This window comes from Salpingoeca rosetta, assembly GCF_000188695.1.
Source record: "Salpingoeca rosetta unplaced genomic scaffold supercont1.38, whole genome shotgun sequence".
NCBI classification, from domain to species: domain Eukaryota; class Choanoflagellata; order Craspedida; family Salpingoecidae; genus Salpingoeca; species Salpingoeca rosetta.
The window spans coordinates 395,081-405,312 of NW_004754896.1; the positions used below are offsets into that span (position 1 = coordinate 395,081).

Below are 10,232 nucleotides of genomic sequence, written 5' to 3' on the forward strand. Positions count from 1 at the left end.
GTCTTGTTGTGATGAAACATGCGTTGTGATGGCGGTGGTGGCGGTGACGAGGCACTCATCCACGACAGCTACCGTCAACACACTCTGCACGTGCACTCGTGGTGATGTGATGTGTGTGTGTGTGTGTGTGTGTGTGTTACTTGAGGTCAAACCAGCTGCCTTGCTCGTGTACATTTTGTGTGTGTGTGTGTGTGTGTGTGTGTGTGTGTGTGTGAATCTTACCGACTGCTTTGCGTGTGCTTGCTTTGGTTGTTTGCAGGTGTACGTGTCTGTGATGTGTGTGTGTGTGATGCGTACATCACTCCGTGCTTCACGTTTCCTTTCGTGTGTCAATCAAGTAAAGAATCAAAGCTGCTGTGTGCTGCGGACTCCCATGCTTTGCGGACAGGGTGTGCGCGAGTGTGCGTGTCTGCATGCGTGCGAGTGTTCATGTCTGCGCCCTTTCTTGCGCTTTGTGTTACATGAATGTATGTATCAACGGTCATAACATGATGGTGAGGGACAACACTGGATTGTGATTTGAGAGGTGGTGGACACGGGAACACAACAACAATAACAACTTAAACAACAACAACAACAACAACTTAACAACAACAACAACAACAGCAACAACAACAACAACAACAACAACAGCAACAACAACAACAACAACAGCAACAACAACAACAACAACAACAACAACAACAACAACAACAACAACAACAACAACAACAACAACAACAACAACAACAACAATAACAACTTAAACAACAACACCAACAACAACAACTTAACAACAACTTAAGCGACAACTTACACAACAACAACAACAACAACAGCAACAACATTAACAAACAACAACAACAACAAACATTCAAATTGTGCGCGGTGGGAACTGCCGAAATTTGGTGGATGTTTTCATGAGAAAACAACCGCGCCCTCAACGCCCAATACACAACCGATGGCGCTCAGCGTCATCTGACACTGCTCTCCTTTCCGTCCCAAGGCACAACAAGCAAGCAAGGCAGTGTAGCGCAGTGTGCATCAACTGACGTGAGTGCCATGACATGACAAAGCGCCCAGCTTCCTGCCAGTACGCTCGTTCCCTTCAAGCAAGCCCTGCTTTGCTTGTTTGCTGCGTTGGCACTTTTGTGATTGCGCCATATTGCATTCTTCCTTGTTGCACCTTGTCACACACATCATGTCACACTCATCACACAACCTCGCTTGCTTGCTTGGATGGTTGCTGCGTTTCTTCGCATCACATGCATCCAGACTACAGGATCCTTAAGAGCTACAGCATCCCTTCTCCGTTGACTGAGTCCATTCATTCATTTCCACTGAGACGCTCCCAAGCGAGCAGGCGAGCAAAGCAGCTTCCGCCCACACGGATTGTCGTCAACGGATGCGTTCGTGTCTCGTTTGCTTGCACACGAGGAGCAAACGCCAGCCATGGACCGCGAAGACAGCACGCGTGTGACCATTGTGGACGTGGATGACGTCGTGCCTGTTGGCCAGGCTGCCATGGAGATGGAGATGGAAGACGCACAGCAACAACAACAACAGCAGCAACAGCAGCAACAAGGTGGTACCTCCCCAGCTACGCCTGCAGTGACAACTTCCTTCCATTCACAGCAAGAACAGCAACAGCAGCAGCGGCGGCAGCAGCAGCGGGGTGGCCGCAGCCAATTCCCGTATGCCAGTGACCAGCGCATTAGCAAGGATGATCCCGCCATTGCGTTTGAGCCGACGGTCGCTGGCCGAGAGGGCGACACGCACAGCGAGCGCGGCTCTGTGTTCTCTGTAAAGCCGCGCCAGCACACGGCGTACTTGCAGTTCCAGGACCTGCGCTTTGAGGTGGACACGGTCGTCAAGAAGCAGAAGAAGACCAACACCATCCTCAAGGGCCTCAGCGGCGACTGCAAGCCGGGCCACGTGCTCGCCATTATGGTGTGTGATGTGCATGCATATGTGTGTTGTGTATGAAGGTGTGTTTGGGTCGTGTGTGTGTGTGTGTGTGTGTGTGTGTGTGTGTGTGTGTGTGTGTGTGTGTGTGTGCGTTGTGTATGAACGTGTGTGTGTATGGTTCAATCACATTGTCACTGCAAGTCGCCCTGTGTGCGTTTCTTCGACCGCAAATGACACCCGCGCCCTCACCAACACCAACCACTGCTCACTGTCTTCATCTTCAACTCCCCCATCCCCCCCCCCGGCAAATCCATTTACAAACAGGGCGCCTCTGGTGCCGGCAAGACGACGCTGCTGAATCTGCTGGCCGGCCGCCTTTCCCAGTCGGGAAATGGGCGGACCTCCGGGCAAATCCTCGTCAACGGTCACAAGCGAAACTACTCCGTCTTCTGCAAGCGGAGTGCATGTCAGTCGCGTGCACGTGTGTGTGATTTGTGGTGGTGAAATGATTTAGGTGTGTGTTGTGTGCACGTGTGGTTGTGCTCTATGTATTGTGTGCTTTGGTGAGTGTGCATGTGAGTGTACATGTGCGTGCGCGTGTGTGATGGCAATTCTATGTCACTATCTTCAATCACCACGGCCACAGCATCTCACCACAACATCTCCCACAACACCTCCCACAACGACTCACCACAACCATCACCACAACCATCACCACCATGATCAGACGTGCTGCAGCAGGATGTGTTCTATGCCGAGCTGACGGTGCGTGAGACCATCACCCTCTCCGCCCTCCTCCGCCTGCCCCAGTCCATGTCTCGGCAGGACAAGCTGGCGCGTGTGGATGAGGTCATTGCCGAGCTCGGCCTGAACAAGAGTGCGGACACCATCGTGGGCAACGACCTCGTGCGCGGCATCAGCGGCGGTGAGAAGAAGCGGTGCAACATCGGCACGGAGCTTGTTGTTGACCCGTCTCTCGTCTTCCTGGACGAGCCGACCACAGGCCTGGATGCGTTCAACGCACAGAACGTGATGACAACGCTGCTGTCGCTGTCCAAGGCCGGCCGCACCGTGGTGTGCACCATCCACCAGCCGCGCTCGGAGATTTATGGGCTGCTCGACGAGCTCATGCTGCTCTCGGAGGGGTACATGATGTACTTTGGCACCGCCAAGGACGCGCCGTCCTACTTTGCCAACCTCGGGTACGCGTGCCCGGAGGCATACAACCCCAGCGACTACTTTCTCGACCTCATCTCGCTCGACTCACGAACCAAGGAGCGGGAGGAGTGCACGAAGAAGCGCATCCAGTACCTTGCGGAGGCGTACGCAGACTACCGGCAGGAGCATCCGCTGGAAACAAAACGCGCACAGGACTTTATGTCCAGTCGCAGCGTTGCGCAGATGCAGGAGGGGCCTGTGGACGAGAGCGCCTATGCGACGACGTGGTGGACGCAGTTTGGACTCCTGCTTGGTCGCGCCATGAAGATTCTCGTGCGCGAAAAGGGTGAGACGATGATGGGAGGTGGTGCAGGTGGTGTGTGAGTGTGAGTGTGGGGGTGTGTGTGAGTGTGAGTGTGAGTGTGAGTGTGAGTGTGAGTGTGTGCGTGTGTGTGTTTGTGTGTTTGTGTGTGTGTGTGTGTGAGAGTGTGAGAGTGTGAGAGTGCGAGTGTGTGTGTGTGAGTGCGAGTGTGTGAGTGTGTGTGTGTGTGAGTGCGAGTGTGTGTGTGTGTGTGTGTGAGTGCGAGTGTGCACAGGTGTGTTGTGACACGTCTTCAGTGGACTCCACTTGTGCACTGCGTCTTCTCACGCTCCGCCGTCATACCCATCACCATTGCCATCATGACATGACCACTGCATGTGTCGTCATGTGCTCCCCAAAGCGACCAATGTTGCGCGCGTGATGCAAACGCTCGTCTTCAGCATTCTCCTCGGCCTCATCTGGCTCAACGGTGCGTCATCGTGTGCATGCGTGCTCACATGTGTCTTCTGCGTGTCTTCTGCGTGTCTGTCTGTGTGCGTGTGTGTGTGTTCTGCGTGTACATTTGCGAATGTGTGTTTTATGTTTGCGAATGTGTGTTTTATGTGTGTGTGTGTGTGTGTGTGAGTGCGTGTTTGAGCATTGATGTTCAACGCGCGCGCTCTCACTTACCTCTCGATAACGAATGCTGCGTTCGTGTGTTCAGAGGGCGGCAACGACTCCGGATCGTCTGTCCAGGTTTGTACACGTGTGTGTTTGTACATGTGTATGTGCGTGTGCGCGTGCGTGTCAACTTGTTTGCGTGCATGTGCGCACGCTTTGCTCGTACGCGTGTGTGCTCTTGAACCGCGGCCGCCCTTCGCTGCTGCCACACTGTCGTGCGCGTGTTCATTTTGTGTGTTTTTATCTGCGTGTGCGCTGACTTGTTCTGCCCGTTTGTCTTGTTCGCTCACATTCACCACCACCGCCACCCTCCTCCGCATCCTTTGCGTGCCTGCAGGCAGTTGCTGGTGCCATCTTCTTCATTCTCATCAACCAGTCCTTCTCGGGCGTGTTCCAGGCGAGTGATGACGATAGCAATGGTGATGATGGTTATTGATGATGATGATGATGATGATGATGTCTGTGCGTGTGCGTTGTTGTGTATGTGTATGTGTATGTGTGTTTGTGCACTGCTGTCAATGCTCGCAAGTATGTGTGCGGATGATGCTGACTGCGCATTCACAGCGGATTATCGACCTCACCTCTGCATGCACGCACACACACGCACACGCACGCACACGCACGCACACGCACCCACCCACACGCACCCACACACACACACACACACACACACACACACACACACACACACACACACACACACACACACACACACACACACACACACACACACGCTCAACTGTTGCAGATGATGTTGTGTCGACACATGGGGCACGGCAGCACACGCTGCTGACGGCTGCTGCGCATGAACTGCATGAAACAGTCCGCTGCACACATGAGCAAAACAACACAGCAGTGAGAAAGCTCACTCATACATCTCCACGCACATGCATGAGGTAGCGCGACGTAACATGATTCGCACAAAGGGGGAGGGGGTGGGGTGCACATACACGCAGGGTGCATACACACACACACACACACACACACACACACACACACACACACACACACACACACACACACACGTGCACACACACACACGTACAGAACAAACACAGACACACGTACAGCACATCGACACACATTCTCACACCATTTGACGCCACTCACAGCAGAAGACATGGCCGCAGTTGGTCATGCAGGGCGAGTTTGGCGGCTGCACCAGGCAGATGGGGCAAATCTCCGATTCAAAGTGCATCTCCGCTGGCGCCTGATGTCGCCGTGGTGGTTGCGGTCGCCCTTGCTGTTGCGCACGCCTCGCATCTTCGCGCCGACGCCGCTCCTGTTCCCGAAGCCGCGATCGGCCCTCAAAAAACTGCTTCACCCCTCTGTACGCCGCCCACAACATCCCCAGCAACCCAACAAGTAAGAACAACATCCTGTGTGCCCTTGTGATGTCCTGAAAGAGATGAGACAGGAAGGAGACAGCAAGCGGGGAGAGAGAGGGGGGGGGGGACGACAACAGAGACGTTGTGTGCGTGTGGGGCTTCGTCTGTGGCTGTTGTTGTGTCAGCAACTTCCTTCCTTCCTTCAGTCGTTGTGCCGATTTGTCTTGGAAGTCTTTCACAACTCTTCCGTAACCGCACCAAAACAGACGATGATGCACAACAACCAGCAGCACCACACAGCACTGCACAAGGTCTGCACAAGGTCCAGTTCCGCACTGCCTACATTTTGTTTGTTTGTGCAGTTTGGTCGTGCTTGTGAGTTGTCGTTTGGCCCCGCTACACACTCTACTGTTAGCGAACTCACACTTGCCTCTGTCGTGTTCCTGCTGCTGATGCTGACAGGCAAGCAGGCAGGAAGAACGGGGCCGGCATACACGAACTCAAGGAACCTGTTGACAGCATCGGAACTGGGCGTGGGCAGCGCGAAACCGGTTCGATTGCTCGTGATGCATGACGTGCTTGTGTAAAATCTGCGAGAGTTTGGTGTTGTGGGCACGTTATCGTCTCTGTATCGCTCGTGTTGAGACAGCGGCAGCGGGCTTGTGTTTGTGTGGTTTGTGTTCACGGGTTGACGGTGGAGGCAAGCTGCTAAGGGCAGACCACAACACACAGTCACACACACACACACACAGTCTCTCTCACACACACACAGAGTCACACACACACACATACACACACACACGCACACACACACACACGCACACACACACACGCACACACACACGCACACACACACACACGCACACACACACACACACACGCACACACACACACACGGTCACACACACAACTACCAGTGCTGTCTCTCGCTTCAGATACTGTCATCACTGACGACTGTTCAACGTTGAAGCTTAGCCTGCGCTCTGCCGCCATGAGTTGAAGGTGACATCTGCACTCCTCTGCAGCTCCCTGCTGCCAACGTTGCTGGTGAGTTTGACCACTTTCTGACATGTCCCCATCTCCTTCTCGTGCCTGGCGTTTGTTGTCCCCCAAACAACGCATATACACACACACGCACACAGAACACAGCACATGTACACACGTGTGCACGCGCACCCAACCCATCACCCTCATGTTCCCGCCGTCTTCTTTGCTTCTTTCCAACGCACACTGTGCCACGTGTCCGCCTCAGCCACACACACACACACACACACACACACACACACTCACTCACTCTCTCTCTACCACTCTGCATCAGCACTTTTGTTTGCCACCGTCAGCAATTTTCGCGAGCGCCTCACATGCATTCACAGCCCTGTTGCTGGGCATGCAACAACCACCACCACCACATCTCATTGTTTCCCTCCTCTTGCTGTCTGTCTGTCTCCCCCTCTCTCAACCTCACACACACGCACACAATCTCTCTCTCTCTCGCCCACACACACACACACACACACACACACACACACACACACACACATACATACATTGCTAGAGCTTGCGGGCATTCTTAAGGAGGGTCGGCAAGGCATGCCGCTAAAGACTTAGGATATCCTCTCGGTGTTCGAGCTTTAAACTGCACGATGCGACAGTACGTACCTCTCTCTCTCGCCACCACACACACACACACACACACACACACACACACACACACATAAGCACAAGCACAAACACATCAGCACAATTGCACACCTCACCCCACGCAACACCATCTGGCTATCCACCGTCTTGGGTGCTTCTGCACACATGCGCATTAGCATTGTTTTGTGCGGCCATTGCCTTCGTGATTGTTCCCACCACCGCCCAATCATGCGCTGAAACGTATCACCAACACCCGCACACTTGCTTGCGCGCACACGGCATTTGCTTTCAGGCAACTTCGCTGCCGTTTGAAGCAGCCGTGTGTTGAGCAGAGCCGTCCCCAATCTTAACCTGACAATCACCCGATCTTTTTTCGGTTGCACCAACCGACACTTCCGTTGGAGTCGTTGCTGCGCACGCCGCCATGCGCTCTGACGCGCGTGCTGCAAAAGGTCAGTTGACAGCTTGCATCAGTTGCCGTATTGTCGTCGTCATCGCGGGCTCGGGGCTTTTTGTTTACATTTGCACTTGACGTTGCTTCGTGCGTGCGTTCGCGCCCCCATTGTTTTGCCGACCGTTACTTCTGTGCGGCAGCACATGCCCCCGTGATTGGGTTGCCACGTTGTCAAAACTCCCGCCAAATTGGCGCACTGGCACACACACATGGCGATCAGTGAGCTGTCTCTGTCCGCCCTCTCGCTCACTGCTCACTGCTCGCTGCTCACTGTGCGTGTGTCTGTCTCTCCAGCTCAATTCTCTCTCACGCACACACGCTTGCTCCGTGCTCACTCACACACCCGCAACAATTTTCTGTCGGTGCATGCGTCTGTCTGCGTTCGCAGCGTCATTTTCCACCGACCCCCAGTCTCTCAAAGACCAAGCAAGAAACAAGAAGCAAGAAGCAAGAAGCAAGAAGCAAGACAGCTGTGCCCCTGCACTCCAGATTGCGTCTTCTGCTCCGTATCCCCCAATACGGAACACATTCACACACACACACACATACACACATACACACGCACGGACAACGCCTGTCGTCCGCCTGTCTCGCGCCAGTGGACGTCTCCACACACGGCTGCCATCCGGACCACAACAGCTGCGTCCCCGCCGCGAGATCTGCACCTTCACATCCATCCCTCCATATACATCCCTTCACATCCTCGCCATCTTCGTCTTCGTCGTCGTCTTCGTCTTCATCTTCGTCGCCAGCTCTCTGGACGGGCGCATCGCTCGACGGCCCCCTCGACTCCGCTGCCCGCAACCGCCATGTCTCACCGCGCTGGTGAGCAGCTGCACTTCATATCACCTCATGTGACATGTATGCCTGCAAGCATGGATGTATCTGCCGCGCCTGAAAGCCACGCAAGCGCATGCCCCGCATACCACCACCACCGTCACCCCCACCGCCACTGCCTGGCATCCTTGTGAAACTCTCGCTGCTTGCCTCTTCCTCACAACCTGCCGCTCTCGCTCCCCCCTTCCATTTTGCTTCTGCTTGTGCATATGCGCTGTGCGTGCGTGCATGCATGCATGCAGGCAACCTCACTGCTACCGGCGACACCACTGCACCGCGCGCCTCCAACGCCTCTTTCCTGGCGCGTTCAAGCCCTGATCACCGCGGCCATCGCTCGCCCTTCCTCACCATCGTCTCTTCCTCCTCCTCCTCGTCATCGTCGGCGTCATCGTCATCAGTCCGCAGGATGGACGGCATGTCTGCCGGGACAGTGCGCCCACACCCGTTGATCACCACGGAACGCACCCTCACCGCGACCAACACGAGCTACTTCCTCATGGTGGGCGAGCGTGTGGACGGCGCAATCAGCCTCAACCACCTCGCCGATGGTCGCATGCACCGGCTGCGTCCGGGCTCGATGCTCCTTCAGCCCTTTGGCGACCTGTACCATCTCGACGAGTCTGACGAAGGAAACCATCTGCGTCGCGTTCGCCGCATGCCGCCAGACTTTCACAACGTCGCCCTGTGCTCCAAGACGCCTGCAGCGCGTGGGCACCGCGTGTCCACCACGCTGCCGCTCGCCTGTGACGGGCGGGTGTATTGCGTGGAAGACACCAGCCACGTGGTTTGCATCGAACACGGTAGCCGCAATGCCTTCTTCCTTCCCCTCGATGCGGACCTCGACGCCATCGCCAGGGACTGCGCACTCTTTCTGCCCGTGATGGAGGAAGGCCCGCTCCTGCGCTACAGCGACCTCGACACCATCCGTCGCGTGCGGGAGCGGGGTGACCTGCTCGGCTTCGAGGACCTGCCGCAGCTGTTTGTCGAGTTTGACAGATACGTCGACCACAGCTCCGCGTATCTGCTTGACGAGGCTGTGAACCGCCTCGAACGCCAGCGCCAACAGGAACAGCAGCAGCACCAGCACCAACAGGAACAACAGCAGCAGCGCCAACAGTACCAAGCCCCCACCACGCCAGCTGTTGCTCAACAGTACCAAGCCCCCACCACACCAGCTGTTGCTCAGCAGTACCAAGCCCCCACCACACCAGCTGTTGCTCAACAGTACCAAGCCCCCACCACGCCAGCTGTTGCTCAGCAGTACCAAGCCCCCACCACGCCAGCTGTTGCTCAGCAGTACCAAGCCCCCACCACACCAGCTGTTGCTCAACAGTACCAAGCCCCCACCACACCAGCTGTTGCTCAGCAGTACCAAGCCCCCACCACGCCAGCTGTTGCTCAGCAGTACCAAGCCCCCACCACACCAGCTGTTGCTCAACAGTACCAAGCCCCCACCACACCAGCTGTTGCTCAACAGTACCAAGCCCCCACCACACCAGCTGTTGCTCAGCAGTACCAAGCCCCCACCACGCCAGCTGTTGCTCAACAGTACCAAGCTCCCACCACGCCAGCTGTTGCTCAACAGTACCAAGCCCCCACCACACCAGCTGTTGCTCAACAGTACCAAGCCCCCACCACACCAGCTGTTGCTCAACAGTACCAAGCCCCCACCACACCAGCTGTTGCTCAACAGTACCAAGCCCCCACCACGCCAGCTGTTGCTCAACAGTACCAAGCCCCCACCACACCAGCTGTTGCTCAACAGTACCAAGCCCCCACCACACCAGCTGTTGCTCAACAGTACCAAGCCCCCACCACACCAGCTGTTGCTCAACAGTACCAAGCTCCCACCACGCCAGCTGTTGCTACAACAGTACCAAGCCCCCACCACGCCAGCTGTTGCTCAACAGTACCAAGCCCCCACCACACCAGCTGTTGCTCAACA

At 55.7% G+C, this 10,232-nt stretch overlaps 2 protein-coding genes across 2 annotated transcripts in view; both read left to right on the forward strand.

Moving 5' to 3' along the window:
* Positions 1 to 1,139: 1,139 nt before the first annotated feature.
* On the forward strand, positions 1,140 to 4,765 carry PTSG_13071 (uncharacterized protein). Its single transcript, XM_004988074.1, has 6 exons — positions 1,140 to 1,929; positions 2,212 to 2,353; positions 2,615 to 3,391; positions 3,768 to 3,836; positions 4,071 to 4,102; positions 4,365 to 4,765. The coding sequence occupies exons 1-6, from the start codon at positions 1,432 to 1,434 to the stop codon at positions 4,461 to 4,463; spliced, it is 1,617 nt and encodes a 538-aa protein (XP_004988131.1). The 5' UTR covers positions 1,140 to 1,431; the 3' UTR covers positions 4,464 to 4,765.
* A 436-nt stretch (positions 4,766 to 5,201) lies between these two features.
* The window catches only part of PTSG_13072 (uncharacterized protein), a gene marked incomplete at its 3' end in the record, with an annotated part of 5,860 nt that continues 829 nt past the window's right edge, over positions 5,202 to 10,232 (forward strand). The window contains exons 1-7 of the mRNA XM_004988075.1: positions 5,202 to 5,392; positions 5,622 to 5,666; positions 5,818 to 5,906; positions 6,273 to 6,402; positions 7,289 to 7,448; positions 7,839 to 8,275; positions 8,530 to 10,160. Coding sequence (XP_004988132.1) covers positions 8,260 to 8,275; positions 8,530 to 10,160 — 1,647 coding nt within the window. The 5' untranslated portion in view covers positions 5,202 to 5,392; positions 5,622 to 5,666; positions 5,818 to 5,906; ... (1 more) ...; positions 7,289 to 7,448; positions 7,839 to 8,259. The remainder of the gene's footprint in view (positions 5,393 to 5,621; positions 5,667 to 5,817; positions 5,907 to 6,272; positions 6,403 to 7,288; positions 7,449 to 7,838; positions 8,276 to 8,529; positions 10,161 to 10,232) is intronic.

Excerpts from the sequence above, each read along its gene's own strand:
- PTSG_13071 (XM_004988074.1), top strand. The coding sequence starts at position 1,432 with ATGGACCGCGAAGACAGCACGCGTGTGACCATTGTGGACGTGGATGAC. Across the intron at positions 1,930-2,211 it reads GCCACGTGCTCGCCATTATG|GGCGCCTCTGGTGCCGGCAA; the intron begins GTGTGTGATGTG and ends ATTTACAAACAG. Across the intron at positions 3,392-3,767 it reads GATTCTCGTGCGCGAAAAGG|CGACCAATGTTGCGCGCGTG; the intron begins GTGAGACGATGA and ends TGCTCCCCAAAG.